The 19,374-nt window shown below is 41.6% G+C and overlaps 1 protein-coding gene across 1 annotated transcript in view; it reads left to right on the top strand.

The window, feature by feature from the left end:
• T265_13848 (hypothetical protein) overlaps positions 1-18,480 on the top strand; it is a gene marked incomplete at both ends in the record, with an annotated part of 48,364 nt that extends 29,884 nt beyond the window's left edge. The window contains 6 exons of the mRNA XM_009170861.1: positions 895-1,786; positions 8,008-8,053; positions 12,710-12,853; positions 12,941-13,082; positions 13,510-13,610; positions 18,261-18,480. Of these exons, the coding sequence (XP_009169125.1) occupies positions 895-1,786; positions 8,008-8,053; positions 12,710-12,853; positions 12,941-13,082; positions 13,510-13,610; positions 18,261-18,478 (1,543 nt within the window). The remainder of the gene's footprint in view (positions 1-894; positions 1,787-8,007; positions 8,054-12,709; positions 12,854-12,940; positions 13,083-13,509; positions 13,611-18,260) is intronic.
• Positions 18,481-19,374: the final 894 nt, after the last annotated feature.

The following is a 19,374-nucleotide window of genomic DNA, read 5'->3' as shown; positions in this document are numbered from 1 at the left end:
ATTCACCGATGCCCACGTGACCTTTGAACTGGCATCCCTCGCCGTCGTAGTCTGGTCGGTGTTGAAATGACCTTTGTCCTTCCGAGTTCCGTTGTGACCTTTATTGATTTGACTCCGAGGAGTTCCTTGTTTATTCGTTTGTTAATGCATTATTCGGTCCGGTCATCCCTGAAATACACAAAACACCTATTTTTTCGAGATGACACCTTTCTCTGGCAGCAGTAGTTTGTGTGCTACTAATCTCCAACGCGGATTGCACGTGATCTGTAAGGACTGGATGCCAAGTGGTGAGACCAGTTGACACTACTTGTCGCTTAACAGTGAATCCTGCGTAGGCTCCATGCAAGCCTCATATCGAATTCAAGAAGATATCACCATGACCAGCGCCATGTGTCAGAAACTTCGACATCAGACTTCAATGCGGATGTTGCGGACTTCGTATTGCATAGTTTTATGGATACAAACCGCGGAAAAATTTTCAACTTGAGTTAATAAATTTGATCGATACTGTGCGGTTTCAGTCACTGGTTAGGGTAGTACATTTTGGAAACATGATTAGAGTCAACTTATACGCACACAGAAGGCAGCTTTTCACATAGTAGGAACAGGTTAACGAACGAAGTTCATACATCAAGCGCCAGTTGAATTATTGCAATTGACGGAAGTAACAGAAGTTTTACTGTTGGCCTCATTTACAATTTCGAAAACGCTGCCGTGATTTAGGGCACCATACATGGCGTAAAGCCATGTCTATCGATATGTCTATCGACGTAACAAAGTAAATTAACTAACTCTCCATCCGAATTTATTTTAGTCCTAGAATATTTTATAGACATCAGTTGCACAGCTCCCCTATACATCATTGGCACTTCTTTGTGTTTTTTTCCACCGCAGTCGCACCCAGTCTTTTGGCTACATCGACCAAAACCACTCTGCTAATTTCGATACATCGATCAATCGGTCTCAGTCTCACCAATATGTATTCGATCGCAGCTATGAATTTCAAAACTCAAATAACCACACCACCCCCGTCCGCCACCCCCGCGAGTGGAGTTTACCTCCAGTGAAGTGGGAGAAATTTTACCAGCAGGAGAACGCTGTTAACAACCGGTTTCTTTCAAGTTCAAGAACAGTGGGATTTTACCAAATTCCCATCAGTCGCTTTAAACGTTCAACTAGTCAAAACTCGGTATGTGAAACAGGATATGGATCGAGAAATCGACACGATCGATACATCGGACAGACACGCTGGAACTCTCCCAAACCCATCCAAGTTGGTGCACTGTCCCGAAGTGCCCCATCGATTGTTGCTTGCATAGACCAACCCGGTATCCTTTCTGACCCTAAAAGTCACACATGTCGACACGATGGTGCAGACTGGGAAGACTGTCGTATCCACATTCAGTGTTTTGGCCTCGGTGAGAGGAAACGACTGCACCTCACCGGAAAAAACGGTTGCACTACAGCTAGGAAGAAACGGAAAAACATACCACCAGCATACACACAACAACCCACAGGTATTTTCATCTCTACCGTTCCCGGCGCACACTTCCATCCCCGAAGATTGATCGGAAAAGATAGAACACAAAGAGCGGACACACCTGAACCGGTGTACGCACGATCGGTCCGTCTATCTATCGTGCCATTAAATCCTATCTACCGACGGAAACATCACGCCCAGTCTGTGAGCCCCGCTCGCACCGGAATTAAGTGGCAGGTTATTCAATACCCGACCTCTAAACGACCGAGGTATTACACTTGGTGCAAACGACTTATTCAGAAGATGGTGAGTTTTCAATTTTTATTAGGCTTTACCCAATGTAAACACAACCGCCAAACTATCAGTTATTGTGACTATAACAAAGAATATTTGCATTCGGTAAAGAATTTTTCACAAAAAGTGTTACAGTTTATCTCTGCTTCGTCAAACGTACTTTGGCTATTTGACTGATCCTTTCAGGGTTGCGTTTACGTCAAAAACTTTTCAGTATGTAGTGTAATTCGTCTAACTCTGGAAGAGCATGCCAAACGGTTGATTCACCAATGCGTTGGGTTTTGCTTTCCTAACAGTCATCTGTTTACTTGTTGGGTACTATACTTTCCATCATGTGGAAAAATTCCTGTGAGAACAAATTAGGTTTTCTGATTAAAAAAAGATCACAGTCGAAATACCCGTTATAACGCCCCACCAAAGCGATTCACCCACACGTACAAGTAGGAGTTCGCAATTTTGCCCGATGATAGACGTGAGCTGCGATAAACCTTGGACTATAGAGTCATACATCAGTGGATAAGACAGTTGAATTTACCATAAAAATTAGGGGGTGGTTTCTATTCCAGTGAATTAGTACCACAACAACTCAAGTGGTAAAAGAAAGACGGAAAAACCATGACTTGTAAAATTTTTTAATGTCTAGCTTACAAACCTGTAGGACAAATTTATCATTTGTGTCCTTTATTGTTAGAAGCTTGTTCACGTATGTCAGTAATTCTAACTGGAGAACGATAAGAAGCCTTACACACCCAAAGTGTTTGAGGCTGTTGAAGGCAGTCCTCTAAGAGAGAGGGGAGACCAATTTGACCAGAAGCCCACAAATAAAGAATCGACACCCGAGAGAGACTGGTCCTTAGAGCACAGGAGGACCGGTGTTTTTAGAAGAATCAATCCCTGGGGATTTCAGACCACCTGATTTAAACATGTAGAGTAACCAAGGTTTTTGCTAACCATCTGGCTAGCCAGTTCGTTTCAACTTTTGCCACTTCAGTGTTGCATACAACCTAAACCTACTAGTTTAATAGGTCATATCTGTGTGTTATAGAGGATGATGCTGGCAACTTGGGTTGTCATTTCAATATGTTTTCTCGATTCGTGATGAGATGCTTTCAACAAAGGCGCGAGGTCAACGAACACCTTGACCATCGCGTAATCGGCGCCTGTAATCATCAGAAAAATCAAGTAGAATTAGTGCCTCGTTTCGGACACTTGGTACTCTATTACATGTCCAAGGTAACAATGACTCTATTGCAGCCTGTATGGAATAATACCGCATCCCTGGCTCGTGGGGGCTTTAAATTAGAAACAATATGCTCCCGGGTTTCCATAATGGTGTCCATGAGTTACCTGGGCATCCTGGTCCAGAAATGGGCACAATCAATGAACCTTGACCAAAACGCCCAATATTTAGTTTTCCTTGCGGTACAAAAGTAGTGTTTTTCAATGAAAGAAGTGCCTTCTGCTCCAAAGGTCTGAGTGTCAGAGTTAATTACAGCATATTTATAAAGAATCCCGAGACAATTGCATAAAGACCTTAAATTCGTACTATGCAAATGGATACAGGAATACGGGACTAGGTTCATTCTGGTTACTCAGCAAAAATGCGCTAAAGCATTTCCATGCCTGAATGTTTGAATGTGAATGGAAGAAGAAGAGAATTAAAAAAACATAAATTACCTGGGAGGTAACGCTTTTGATTTCATGAATTTGAAATATGTTAATGAAATGAGATGCAAAAAATTTATTCAACACAGCGTAGCAAATCCATAACCCCGTCCAGTAGAACCTTGATAATCCATTCACGATTCCCAAGAAAAACACGACCAGTTATCTTTTTAAGTAATTTCCTTTCTTTAAGATGAATAACCCGGGTTTCAAGTTTTATTACACTCAGGTACCAGGTGCGCAAATGACTGGTGGCCCACAATACTAGGTTGACGCCCCAAAGAGGGCGCGTTAGGATTGTTTTTTCATCTATGAGCATGGTAGAAGAAAACCCATATCGGTGCCATACTGGAATGTAGAGGCCTACTGAAGTATATACCACAGAAAAGTTAGACATAATATGAGAAAGACAGTAAGGTTCCAATATCAACTGCGTAACACATTTGTTCCACCCATAGAAGGGATTCTAGACTTTTCCGCCTCACTGGTTTCTAAACGTTTCGGCCATTTCCTCCTTACACAGTGTGCAGCACAACCATTCACGTATTTTATGTACTATATAAGCAGTAAGCAAGTTTTAAAAACTTACCTTGCATTTTAAGGAATGCTACTGTTCTGGAATACTTACTACCAGCACACAAACGGATACATTTGCACTACAACCAGGGCCGTGAATAGGCCTATTTTCGGGTAGACTATTTTGCGTACTTTGCAGTTGCTGGATTAGACTAAATTCTAGTAAACGCTGTTTACAGTTGGTTGAATTTCCTTAACAAACTGGCACTAAAGGAGCCCCACTATGTCTTGGTTTTATCTCGTACTCAGTAAAGTATAACTCGCAAGAAACCTTGTGTCTGAAATTGCTCCACAACCTTTCCTAAGAATATTACTCGTGAATTTTGAAATAGGAGCACATAGACACGAACACTAACGACCAACCAGAGGCATCTTTGCATAGACCTCATCCGTATCACAGCACTGCGGACTACAGTGTCCTTCAAAATAAAGACCATCATTGGAGAATGGACTGATTGGTGTCCGTCTTCAGACTGTCCATCGTGACGGTTTCCACTTTAAGCGACTGCGTGTGCAAACATAACCGCACAATCTTGTAAGTCGCAGCAAAAAATATGAATCTGGTAATGTGACTTCTGTACCTCTATTATCAAGACCGGATTACTGCACAGTAGTGAGAGTAAAAATACCCTCATTTTAAACAGAACCAAAGAGAATCCCTCTAAGCAAATTTTAAATTCAAGGCCGATGAGTTTCGCTTGTGAATTTCTATGACTGCACTTAATTGTCGACCGAGCTCGAACAGGATATTTGCCTTCTTATCCCACCGTTAAGAAGGAGGTGGACTAAAGTGCATCGTTTGAACCTATTGGCCATGAGGTCTTACATGCCTTTAAATGAACGTCCGCTTTCGTGAATGCCTTATAAGCCCACAAATCTGGTCATATTTCTGAAAACAGGAGCGTGCTGTTCGTGTATTCATCAATTCCGTCAAGAACATGAGAAAGTATGATTTTTTATACTCTAGCTTCAGAAGTGATCCTTAAGGCCTTTCTCAGAAAAGGGAATATTTTTGTAAAACAAACTTCTGAAAACTCGCAAAGGAGAAGATTTGCTGGATTTCTTGTATAAACTACATGCCGTCGAATCCAGTTAACCAACATCTAAGGAACCGTCAGTGTAAGTTACTAATTTAATTACAAACTTTAATGGAGGTATTCGTTTCAAAAGAAGGATATCCAGCTTGCGTGAAACTGAGGTTTCCTAGTTCTAGCTGCAGCAAACGAATCCATAACGTAACTTTTTATGAAACCATCCCACAGTATATATGGTGTGCACGGAGCAAAGGGTCGACCCAAGGTAAAACACTGACGGCTGCGTAGCTGGTAAAGTAGGTGCCACTGGTCTGTTACATGAGATTTCAGGGAACATTTCAGTCAAATGGCTTGCAGTACGTCGGTGTATAAAAACTATGAATGTTGCGTCACTCAGTGGTTCTGCAGAAAGATCTGCAAACAAACCCACATGTAAGTTTATTATTCTGGTCCATTGCTTCTACACACTAAGCTAAGGAATGAACAGGCTAGTGAGGTGATCTTATTTCATCTATTGCAGAGAGGTCTTCTCTTGGTCACTCCAAAAACTGAGATGGACGGTTTCTACAACTGACAGCTGCTTCTGATGGATGATTTTGCATCCACTGTTATAGGGAAGTAGCATAGTTTCACAACGTTAAGACACTGAGTCCATTCACGGCTTTCATATAGTATTTGTGTATTAGACAAACTGGATAGTATGGGCAAGCCTCGTTTTAACATGTAACGTCGGCTGCGAGGTTGGTAACTGGAATTAGGAACACATGGCTGTAACACCCTTCCAGTGCTTAGCTTTCATGCCACACAAAAGAAGCACGAGAGCTCGGATACTGCCAGATTGCCCAAAGCTAGACAGAGGAAGTCAAGAAGCAGGAGTCGGGTTCGAAGCACGGAATTTCCGAGCCATCTCGCCGAAGCCAGAGCAAGTTGATCCTGGCTGTAAATTTCTCCGGTTAAATGATTGCTGCTGGTTTACCGAACTCCCAGCAGATGTTCATTTTGTTAGCTAACAAAAACCAGTTATGTCTCATTACATTTTGATCTAGTACCAGAAGCTCTTTCTTCGGAATCCCGTTTTGTTAACTCTTGACTTTTTTTGCTCCAAAAGTAGCAGTTCGTTACGTTTTATAACGCATACAGCGTAACCAGAAGTGTATTGTGCTCACTTTAGCGATTCTACCTAACAAAGACAGAAATTCAAGCCGGAACTTCATTATCATAATACTGAACCGTTTTGGGGGTTCAGTGAGTGTCAACTAAACCGTTACCAATAACGGCGCGTTTCACATAGCTAGAGGAGGCAAAGTGCATTTTCGTCTCGTTTTTGTCTTACCTGTGTATTAGTCAGATATTACGTCCAAAATACCGCCTGAAAATCAAAGCGCTTCTAGAATTTACATGGTTTGTATTTATTGGAACAAGACGCCTAGGCAGCAAACATGTCCTGAACAAATTTAATTCAACATTTTAGCTTTCCTGTTTTTTTTAATCTTTTATTGGAACTACGATGTGGGTACTCCCAGGGGAACCAGTAAGGGTTTATTTTGAACTTTCTCCGTAAAAAATAAAGCAATCCAGTAAGGATGGGTGTTTGTTACACTTGTATCATCCTTGTTTAAAATCGTTAGCAATGTGCCTAATACAAACGTAGGGACGATGGCAGACGGCAAACGGCATTTCCATAACCCAACTCATTGGCTGGAGCACAGATGTTACTGTACTGCGAGGCAGTCCGCTTTTAGTTAGGCGTTTCCAGTGGGCTTTTTTGGACCAACCAGGTCGGCATAATTGCTAGGACCGTCTGTGCCCTTGTGAGATTAACGACCAAGATATCAAAAAGACACGTATTCTTGGTGTAAAAAATGCCGAAGAAAACTCGATGAAACCGTTTTTCAGCCAACTCTCAATCCCAGAACTGCCACAGGCCACCACTAGTCCTTCGTTATTTGATCAAATAAATGCACTTTCAACTAGCTGACAAATAATGACAAGTGTTGTCGTTCCGATGACCTAACTATGACCTTCATCAGTGCTTCCTGTCGCTAGGCTTTAGCCTGATCATTATTACTCGTTTCGTGAATAAATATTCAAAAAGTACCCAAAGCGTGGTCATACCAAGCAGCAGACCAAGCCTTCAGTAACAAAATACCAGTTTTAGAACCCCATTTATGATAATGGAATCCCCAAATCTATGGCAATACTTCACTTCAAACGCAGCCTGAAATAGCTGGACTACCACCATTTATTGCAATTCAAAAACCATCTTAAAGATTACTGGATGGGCTTGAGAGTAGAAACGAGTGAATCGAACGGGAGTTACCAACCTGAAATTTTCCAGCACCGTTACTTCAGGTAAAATAGATCAATAATCAAAACAAGTAAAACCTATCGATTTCTGTCTCCAAGAACTTAATGACTTTTGGTTTACAGGAGTGAGTCGGGTGGCCGCAGAATAAGGCCACTTTAAATGCGCCGATTATTGCCCAAAATACTTCAAGTTTTGACTAAGCCTAAACTCCATCTAAAGAAATGAACTGAATTTCATCTTTCCAGCAGTGCCTAGTTACTTTTGGCCAGCTTAAAGACGTAGTCTTGGATTGGGCTTGCGTTTTGTCACTGAGGAAGCTGTAGAAGCTGTAGATCATTTGGACACATTTGGACACTCATAACGCTTGTTTGTATGCCTTCCTATCCCTTCGTACTGGTTTATTCGACTTTGATTCCAAACAATGTAACATTACGGACTAATCGTTTATTCCAACTATTTTTCAGTGAAGCCTCCTAACTCTGCTTTAACCACAAAAGCGAAAGGCTGCCTTTTGGCTCGATAAGATAAACGGGCCTCATAATAGAGTCCGATGCATCATATTTTGTATTTACTTTAGGCTATATATCACCTGTCCAATTTACATTGTGACCAAGCGAACACCGACTAAATCTCAATTTCCTTCATTCTAGGCATTCAAAATTGATGACTTTACGATTCAAGAAGATCAGGTGAAAAGTAAGTCAATGACCATATAGTCCGAATAAGCCAGCGGAGTGGAATATAATTACTCAGGGAAGTCATGCGTAGTTCACAGACAGTACGCTGTAGACTTCTACAACTTTGAGGGTCATCCGATAAAGGTATATTCCATGAAATATGGTAACGAACCTCAAACTTGAACAGTGAAATAGTGGTGTAAGCGCAGTTATGGACTTGGTTAATAGATGTTGCTGAAACTTCTGTTACTTCCCGGATGGCAGGTTTTATGGACGCAGGTTACAACATATATCCGACAACGGTGCTCAATGAATTCCACTATTTTGGTATAACATTACTGCTGTAATTCAAGTTTCCACAATACCGCACGTATTCGGTGAATCATTTTTCTGGGGATCGCACGTACCTGATAAGCTTTAAACTGACCTAACTGGTAGAAGGCTTCCTCAGTTTTTTATGAGGATTGTCTATGCCAGCGAAAATAACTCATCGAAGAAATGAAGCTGGAAGAAACCTTGCACAGCCCACCGATGAATATCACTGGTTTACCAAATACGATATATCGCCTCTTTAGTTCCGTCAATCAACTCACGTCTGCGAGCTTCAAAAGACACCGTTTTCCCAGCAGAACTTTCTAATATCCAGGCAGCGATTGAGTGATAAATCAAACTTCCGTCCTAAGGTTAAGAAGACCAAGACAGCTGAATACACAGACGTGTCGTTTAGGCAGCAAATTTAGGTTGCTATTCCCTAGGAATGGAAGTTTAAGAAAAGATAACTGTTTCCTCAACGATCACTGAACTATTTTGCACCCAGTACACTCCCTGCATAGATTTGGACATTTATTGCGATGAGTGGCCAGGCTGCAGCCGGGGATAACCCACATCTACGCTAACGAAAAATAGTCAGGTTTAATGTGTGCATACCACCGGCAAGGGGAAGCTACTTCATTGTCCAAAGGAAGCCCTACTTGAGCTCTGATAACTCGCTGTCACTGACGAACCAGTGAAGATACAGAAACATGCATACCATTCTGGGAACCTAGAGATTTACAACTCCTTGCACCATCCATTCCATCGGATAAGATGTCATGGTAGCTGGCAAAGTTCGAAGAAAGTGATCGTGAGATTGATATCCATGTCAACTTTTGGAGCAACTAACCTACCTACTAAACGTTTGCAGTGAGTAAGGCTAAATTTCCTGCTGTCCCCCAAATGGATTCTTCATGTCCGTGTGCTTATTGATTAATTTGTTGCACCGATCTCGCCTGTAAGAGACGCTCACTTTTTCTGGTCTGAATTTTTCGGAGTATTGAGGCATAAATTAATAGGCAACTTATTCTTGTCAGTAAAAAGTCTTGTTACGGTTTTGTTCTGCAGGCATATCTGTCCATTTTTCTCGCCCTTTGTAAGCGAAGCTAATCTGTGACTAACATCTGGGACGCTCTGTACAGTTGTTTAGCTCTTATGGGGAATAACCAGCAAGTCACATTTTTCAGATATTCAGGAACTTCAAACTCTCAGAATTTCGGTCAGTAAAGACTGAGACGTTGGACCTAGACCGGCTGGTAATCAGTGCTGATGACTAGCCTAGCCTCTTGGCTAGGACTTCATCTACCAGTCGAAAGTTTGAGTCATAATTCCTTCAGATGTGTACTTCTGGTGATTCTCACCAGCGACTAAACAGCTGCACAACTTTCGACTTTTGCCTTTCTAGAATGGTCTGACTTGCCCCACGAAAAATCAAGTGAAAGATTCTGGAAACTCCTCATACTATTAGCACAGCTATGCCGCTAGCTTACGTCAACATCTTCAAAGGGATGCAGAAGCGGTAACTAACCCGGGTTTTATTCGTCAGCGCAATGATTGCATGTTCATTATATTCATTATTTTGTTTGAACTATCGTCTACGTGGACAGACCCACAAGACAGACCAACATTCCTTAGACACGGGACATAAAATGGATCTGGAGAATGTTTTAAGACGGGGACTGAGATTCACACCACGGCTGCTGACAGTCGAGTCGGTGGAAGTTACCAAACATCACAGTGTGACTGGAATCGAGGGTGTTGAACTGGCAGGCGGAGGGAAAGCGGGCATTTAATAAGACGAGTTGACACATAATTTTTTTTACTTGTCAAGAGTCATTAGCATAAACAGGGGGTGGGTGGTGGAAATCCCGACCCGACCAGAATTCACAAAATCCCTCTTACACAACAATCGTAGCACTAGCTCATCCACATCGACGGACAAAAAGTTCAACGACGTTCAAGAATGATCATCGGGTGAACCGGACACACAAACCCAACAGAAATTTAGCTTGACTTAGTTGACTGGTTCTCCTTCCGCCTTAAATCTCGACCAACCTCGTAACCTAGTCACTTGGCCTGAGGAAACTTTTGTCTCAAAAGCACAAGGTTGCTCAGGAATAAATCTACCGATTGTTACCAACCTTTGCCGAAAGCCATGAAACTACTTTTAAAAGATGGTGACTGCAATAAATGTAGGTTAGATCCATCTCAGAAGCAGTGCAGTCCTTTGGGTAGACCGTACTTTTAGATGTATCGAATAGGAGCGAAACGTGACAATTACTACAAAAATCCCTAAAAATGGCGTTGGTCGTAGTTTAGTCGATGGATGTTCCGTTTCTCTATTTTTCTTTCCACCAAGTGCAAAATCACGTCAGATGACTTGCCAGTTTCATCTGTGTTGCCTGTCTCTTTATCTGCACCCGTGCAAACCTGGCTTGCCACATTAAAGTATCTCACCCAAGGAACACGCGCAGATGACCTGTGGTGTGTGCGTCGCATCGCGCGCTTGTTGGTCGATAGTGGTGGCATAAGGACACAGAATGCTTAAAGTCGTATGACCCTACCGAATGAAAAGAACCCACTTTGGGCCGAAAAAATTAAGTATAATTTTTCCACACAACCATGAATTTAGTATCATGATAATGCAGATATTTCGAAGAGAAAAAGGATCTTCGATACTGATTACATGTTTGAGCGTATCCAAGTGAAGCGTGCATGTTAAACATGGCGTGCCGAAGACTCGTGCGTGAATGGGATACCTGGGTTTTGACGACGACTTGGTTAGTGACATGCGGGTTTACAAAAATCTGACTGTCGAAGATTTTTAGCACATGAGTGATCTGTTAACGAATGAGTGCATCTAAGGGTTGCCACTTTGAGCCTCGGTTACATAAACAGACTTCGCTAACACTTTTTTCCAGCTGAAGGATTGAATGTTAAGAGTCATGAAATAAAGTTGTTCCCGATAAATTACTTAGACATAATCATCACAATCTTCAGATGGCTCGGAAGGTGAATAATTTAACAAAGTGTGGGCAACTAGTACATGATAAGAATTTATTCGAGCAGCCGGTAAATATGTGACCACGTGACGTGGTTCCTGTGACTAAAAGACAAGTGGCGTTGTAAGTAAGAGAGGTACAAATGTTTGAGTGTTTAACCACTGGTCATATGGTCACGGGTTCAAAACTCTGATTTTCATGAAATGCCCAGTGTTGATGACACTCAAGGAGGATGAAACAGTCTTTCAGTATTTCTCGGTTTTTCAGCATAAATTGACTTCACTTACGGGGAATCTCCATCAAAGTTCCGAAATTTCCCCATACTACTAACAACAAACAAATTATGTTGTTCAGATGAAGAACAAAAGTTCAGCTGCATGCGTTGCCGGTTGTTGGGACCCTTAGGCATCTCACACACAAGTTGGTTTAAGCTTGGAATATAAATTCATTACTGAAGGATTTCGAAAATAGGTAATACGTTATCTCCACGCTGCTTTGAGAGATTGCCGCTGTTCTCTGTGGTTTGACAGCATGGTGGAAATTCTTAAATGAGGCTCTACTCAAAGACATTATTTGCTATCATATTTACCACAGTACTAATAAACTCTGATATACAAACACCAATACCGATACAAAAGTTGAAGCTTATGTGATTTTACCTTTTTCCTTTTGAGGACTACCTCCAGTATAGTGACCAGCTTAGTAAAAGTGTTGCACAAAAGTTGGTTTACTCTATAAAGCTTCTGAACACACTAAGGTAACGAGTGGGACACAGATTCTCAAATGTCTGTGCTAAAAATCCCAGCTACTAAAATTACTCGTTGGGTGCTGATGGCGTCGTCAATTAGGTGGAAAAAACACAGAATTGAAGGAATCAATTGCGGTCGCGACTGCTAACAATTAGACTTGTCCAACCTTCGTTTCAATTATTGGTAGTATAATGGAGTAAAGAAAACACTAGCCAAAGAAGCAAGAGAAAATAAAAACATGTATGAACAACAAAAAAAACAGATTTAACAGGTATCTTGCTCAAAGTCAGCGATTTCCTTCGTATCATAAGCCCAAAAATTCAACCGATGTCCAGGGCTTCTAAAAAATATCATCATATGTTGATCATGAGTTTTCCCCCCTACAATAGTACTTTTTTGATATGTGTAAAGTTTTACAAATCCACTTTCAGCCAGCAACTGAATGTAGACACATAATACAAAAGAACAAACTTAGATAACAAAGAGTTATATGAACTTTTGAATTACGTAAAAATTTGCGGTTTACCAGAGAACTTCGTCTAGCTGAGTTCCGCCGAGGCTGTTCAAAATTCACTATTTTCCATCCTTTTGCCACATTCTTCAAAATAAAAGACGCCAAAGAGATCTTCAAGAAGTACGACAAGCGGGGTCAAGATAAAATCAGCACGACCGACCTTGGACCGGCTTTCCGTGCACTCAACTTAAAAGTGAAACCGGATACACTCAAAGAATGGGCTGATCAAGTCGACGATGATGGTAAGTCCTTAATACTACTTGGCAGCTTTAAATCTGTCCGCCATATCTTGCTACTCATTATATGAAGACGCTTGTCACTTTTCACAGCCACCGGTTTCATCGATTTTAACGGATTCCTCATATGCTATGGGAAAAGCTTACAAGAAGAACAAGATGAGCGTGACCTCCGCGACGCATTTCGCGTTCTGGACAAGAACAAGAAAGGAGAGATAGATGTTGAGGATTTAAGGTAAGCTCAAAGTAGCACTTGATCTGCAGTTAATTATGCTAAGTGGATAGTAGCCAAACATAGCTCACTGCTTAGATATCTGCCCGCTTATGACTAATTTGTTCGGGCAGCCCACCCGTTTTTAAGAAATGGCATATTTGGTCTGGTAAACTCCCGATATTAATGAGTAATTCATCGCCCTGTATTTGAACCGTATGCTCTCTTATTAGTTAATCGTATTTCCTGAGTCAGAGTTCACTGAACGTACCTCGTGCCCCGAGAAAATCGTTAGTACGATCCACGCTTGAATGGGTTTCACATATGACCGCTATAACTATTCTATAAGCTAACACTGTAAAATATATAAACGGTTATATGTCGGTGAGTCCTGTCCGAGTCAGAAAACCATCCAAAATGTGAGCACATTTCTGGTTCTTTATTTTCTCAGGTGGATTCTCAAAGAGTTGGGTGATGACCTAACAGAAGAAGAAATCGATGACATGATACGAGATACGGATACTGATGGTTCTGGATTTGTTGACTTCGACGGTAAGCTTAGTGGATTTTTGGAGAATGGTTAAACAAACAGCCATCAAAATTAAATGACGCAAGCTGCTTCTAGCTGATTTTTGCTTTTGTCCTAAATTATCACTCAACAAACTCACTTCAGTGGTTAACTATCAGTATGTTCTTCCTACCGAAGGGCCAAAACCACCTACATCTGCAAATACTGCGCTGAGTTCGAAAACTCCGATGACCTGTTCAACTATGGACATGTTAGCCAGCTGGTTTAACCGGCCGCGTACTGAAATTTTGACACATTCCATATTAGTAAACGGGCAAATGATATATATATATATATATATATATATAGGGCTGCTATGAGGCTTCTGTAACATCTACTGATGCATACATTGCCTCCCAAGTAAGACGCACTTACGAGCAAACCCCTAAACTTGTAGTGGACGTAACATTGATGGCCACAAACGGAGACAACCAAAAGTGTGTATATTTCGATTCTTCGAACATGTTAAGCCATGAAGGCATACGTGCCAACTCGACTAGCTGATTACGGGACACGTCACCTCAGTAAATACATCTGAGTGATTTATGACCTTTCACTTAAGCCTACTAGTTGTGGCGACGGTGCTTAACATGTCAGAATAACAGACCAATGATTGCCTGAAACAATGTTCCAATGGCCCAGCTCGGTGTAAATGATACGTTAAGATTTCGACTTCTTTCCTAACACACATAAAGTGTATATACTGTAAGAGGCGAGACGAAGGAACGACTCTTAGCGGAAGCTGACTGAATTTAATATTTCAACTCGTGTTGAAAATATGTCTTCACCAGCCGGCCTTTACAGTTGCAAATCAATGAACGAAAACCAACAGCATGAACAAACCCAGAGTCATAAAGGAAATAACTTACAAGGCTGCTGAAAACTTTTCGACGGCCCACGAACGGTTTCGTCTTTCTTGGGGCTCATCAGGTAAGCGCAGTCCCCGGATTTCCGTCAACCTTATGTCCTATTTGACCCCAAATTGGACCGTTTTTGAGAAATACAAAAAAGGCGAAACCGGTCGTGGGATTTCGAAGAGTTTTCAGCAACCTTGTGAGTAGTTTCTTTTATGAAAATATATTGCGATATCTCGAATATCGTGCCAACTGAAACATGAGGCGGCCTGTGTGTAGCACATTCAGTTGTAGAATCTCATGAACGAGAGATTCAGTTGAGTCTCTCGTGAAAACCATTTTGATTTGCAAATGAGTGTATTTCTCGAAATCCAGAGTCAGTGTACAGGTAGCTGAAAGAGTGAATACTAGTCAACTGACGAAACTGGTGTTCGTTCTTGTGTGATTCGTTCATGGTCAGTTCATTCTGGTTGGTTAAGTCAGTCGCTTCTGCGTACTCAAGATTAATGCCGATCGATTCGACCTTGTTGAACTTTCAAGCTATTTTCACCAGTTTATTTTGGAAACGAAAAATTACAACAGACCATTGAGTCTAGTTGATCCGACTACCTGTGTCCACCAAAAGCTTAGGGCTGTGCTGTTACCTGAGTTCCCAGCCCCCGTTAAAGGGGAATTCGGATGTTGCCACCTAATCCTCTATGATAAGCTTGTGGGTTTTGATAAGCACAATATGCGGAGCACGGAAAAACGGAGGAGTACGCTACTACTAGTGAGTCCAGAACTAACGACTTCTTTTGAGATTCGTAATGAACATTGACGGGGCAAAAATCGGGAGCTCACTCGAGTGATTGCTTTTTAATCGATATGAAGTATGTTCTGAAACACCACTACTGATAAGACTGCAAGTGAATCTTAAAAAATTCAGGGGGTACGATTCCTGTTCGCATGCTTTTATCATAGTTGCGAGTCCCTTATCTAGAATGTCCCTTGGCAAATTGCTCTAGCTTCATTCACTGGCCTTAATTACTGCTAAAATTTCAGTGTTTACATGATACACAGAAATCCGGAACGAGTTAATTGACTTAGTCCGACAGGTTGTATCTAACAACTGTTTAGCCGTCGTTGACGCAAGAATGTTAGCTGTCCTCTGACCTTGCAGCTTTTACTCTGAGAAACTCCCAACTATACCATACATTCTGTTTGTAAAGTGTCTTTCCTGCCAAACCAAGCGGTTCTGCACCCGCAGGAGATTCTGTAGACCACGTGCGTTATAAAATGTAGACAGCTCTGCTTCAGCTTTTGCGGAGCAAGTCTTGTGGTAATTAATACCAAATGTGACTGAGCCGCACTATCAACCCAGCTTAGACTTGATGTAATTCTGCGTAATATGTCGCTTTTGACAGTCGCATCTGAAATGAAGAACTGGCGTTCTCACTCTGAGAAAAATTATCCGAAACGATGCTGAAAATTCATCGACGGTCCGCAGTCGGCTCCGCCTCTATTAGGGCTCGTCAAGTAGACGCATCATCCGAGTTTCCGTCACCGTTATGTTCTACTTGAACCCAACTTGTTTGATGTTTGCAACATACACTCAGTTACACGACAATTTGGTTTTACCGGGAATACCTCGTTGACAAAATCCTTCACTTGAAGAAAAGCATGAATCAGTGTCCCGCAAGTGTGTACTTCATAAAAATCATTCTTATTGTCTGAATGAACAATCCGAAGGGCTCTCGATAACGATTGGCCAACCTCCTTGCTGCACTTGGCTTCGAGGTGCAGTGACTCTCAGTCCGGTAGAATGCGGTCTGAGCTTACTGTCTACTGAACTGTGACTCGAAAACCGTAAATACTAATCATACCCCGTGTTTTCAGAGATCTGTCGCTTCGTTTGTTGATAGGTGCATCCAAAGGAAGAAAACTACCATTCATTTTGCGTTCGTACACAAAAGAGAAGTCAAGTAAGGTGAAATGAGATAGAGGGAGTAAAATACTTTGTGGTATTATTAATAAAAATGCTACCGATAAGACGACTGGGAGGTAAACATTCTGAAATTCTATCAGCAGGTTTTATTCAGTCATTAGAAGATATTTGCTAATAGCTCATCTGTATACCAACCTGGCTTAGAAGGAAAACTCATTGGAAACCCAGCCGAATGTTTCGTTTATGATGTCCCACATAAGAAGTGAATTACGCCTGTACAGGGTATATGCTAGTTTTGGGTCCGGTCATACCTACACCATCAACTTATGCCCGTAGTTTCTACTGGAAACTGATTCCCACTATATACCTTAAAAGTAAGGTCAAGTACTTAAAAGTGAGCTCCGTAAACCCACTTTAGTGGTTTTCAGTTCTCTTTCCTGGTCTAAAAGACTCATTGAACAATGAGGGTAAATGCATTTATCCACAATATTCAGTAGACAACTCGCAACTTTGGGATTAGTGTCTGCTTGAAAATCATTCTTCTTTCTGCTGTACATTGTCCACACGTTTTACATCAGCTACCGGGTAACGTATCGTGGTGAGTTTCTGAGGATTGCTGACGAGACCAGATAAATTACAGCTCAACAGTAAGAGAATCCACATTGCAGGTGTAGTTGAGATTCGACAGGATCAAATGCTCGATTTTAGGACAAGTGTAATTTCGGGTCTCGTTTAGCCTGGATGCATTTAAAGAGTCCATTCAGTGTATTTACAGAGGTAATATCACAGTTGTTATACTGACGTCATTTACTTGGATTTACTAGTAATTTGTCAAACTAAACTTCAGTGTTTTGGGGTCCTTTCCAATTGTGTAGTGGACTAAAATTGACTTCACTTGGCTTGTCAAAACCAGCTAGTCTTTACTCAGAGGATTGTGATTCAAGTCGGAAAAATTGGCATTCTATGAGGGTGAGAAGGAAATGCCTTTTCACTAGTGGTCGTTGTGGTTCCAGTCCTTCATGAATGGCCCTTTTCTAGAACGCAGGCAGGAGCTATAATCAAACAGCGTTCGGCGAATCCTGGAAACTGTCCGCCAAACAAGAAAATATATATAATTCCCGCTTTTGTCACTGAAACGGACACTCCAATAAATCTGGCAAGCAATATGCAGATACGTCTTTGCTTAGGGTACCTGCTCTACTATGTTTGCCGTAACTAATGTGCATTTTCTCTTCAAATCTCTTCCAGAGTTCTACAAGCTGATGACTTCGGAATAACTCTGTCTTTGCAAGTAACACAACGCTTTGATTTATTTACTACTCCTTCAAAAATACAGCCACCATTTTGCGTCCAAATTGTAATATAGATTGTTCATACCAATCAGTTGTGCTAACGAAGAGCCAGATCGTCTGTCAACACGCTTGATTGTTTCCTTTTCGCTTTCGTTGTTTTCTGCACTCCGTAGCCCCATAGTGAGGAACAGATTTTGGGAGATACGCTGGAACAGCCACATCCAATGTCATCGACAGCCTACCCGAATTCACTATTTTCCCTTGTGTGTTTGTCAATTACACATTCAGTTTCTGATGTGGGCTTCGTTGTTATTTAACATTATTTGGGTTTTCAGGACAATTCGCATGTGAAAACCGCACTAGCTAAAAGCTCCGAAAGCTCTAAAAGTGGAAGAGCAACGACGGCGACGTTCTCAGCATGCCGGAAGTTGTGAATTCCCTGTCCAAATTGATGTTAAAAATGATACGAGGATAGACAACATTGGTCCATTGTTTTTGTGGAAGCGATCAGTGCCTGACCTATAGCGCTAAAAATGGTCCCCTATATCCATCCATATTCGTCAGGGACTACATGTAGCCGTGCTGTGAATGATGATGACGATATACTACGGTGCCTAGGCTTACAGTTCCAGGGACCTTCAGAATTACTCGATCAACTCAGCTTACCACGCAATATGAACGCTTTGTTTGCACTACCGATCAGAAAAGCATGTGTACGAAGTAGTGGCCATAATATATATGGCACAGTGATGGGTAGTACTTCCTCCACGTACTGGAACGGCTAAATAACTGGCTTCAGCAAACATGTTGCGGGTAAAACAGGCGATACTTTCACTTTTCAGTGAGTTATCAAGTACATTTACTTGCTTTTATGGCGAAATGAAGTTATTCTCGTAAAAGACTCCATAAAGGCGACTACTCGTTACATCCAAGTTATCTCAGTTGATGTAAAGATACATTGGTACTCTCATTCTCAAATTGGTGTTGACCCAGTTTCGGGGTACATCTCTTTCCCGCTTCACTCATAATTTTATAGTTTGGAATAAAAGTCGGTCGTGATTGCTTCATAAAGTTATGTTTGTGCACTAATGTTGTTTTACATAACATCTGCTATATAAGGACAGCAGGTATGGATCGCTGTCTGGTGCAAACAAGGGTCATGTGACCAAAGTTCGAGGGTGATAGCGCAAGGCAAGGTCACCAAGGAACATCGGAATCAGCATCAGCAATTTGTTCTGGCTTTCTCCAGGAAAATACGCGTCGAACCACGTACCACCTTGAAAATATCCCAATCCCGAGGAGAATTCAGCTACCGTCACTCCCCTTTGATCCGAGTAACTGCTTCGAAAATGCTTTGGTTCGCTTGCAGCTCTCATATTAGAAGCATCACAATGAGAAGTTATCAGTCAGTGTAAGATCATCTGTTGCGCGTTACATCTTGATTGCAACACACCAGGTGGATGTAGCTAATTCTGCTCTCGTGACGGTTCGCTTCTCTTATCCCCAAAACCAACTGACCAATAACCCCATCAATGGGTACAGTGTGTCACCTTATTTAGTTAGCATCTGCCGGTTCAGCCTTGTCAAAAGTAAACTCCCGAACCTACGCCCAAACCAACCCTTTAAATTAAATGTATGCTATAAGTCGAAGGTTACTAAGGGTAAAAGGTGTTTCATA

This window comes from Opisthorchis viverrini (genome assembly GCF_000715545.1).
Source record: "Opisthorchis viverrini unplaced genomic scaffold opera_v5_106, whole genome shotgun sequence".
In the NCBI taxonomy this organism is placed as follows: domain Eukaryota; kingdom Metazoa; phylum Platyhelminthes; class Trematoda; order Opisthorchiida; family Opisthorchiidae; genus Opisthorchis; species Opisthorchis viverrini.
Note: the sequence above shows the minus strand (reverse complement) of the source record. Positions and strands in the feature narration are given on the sequence as shown.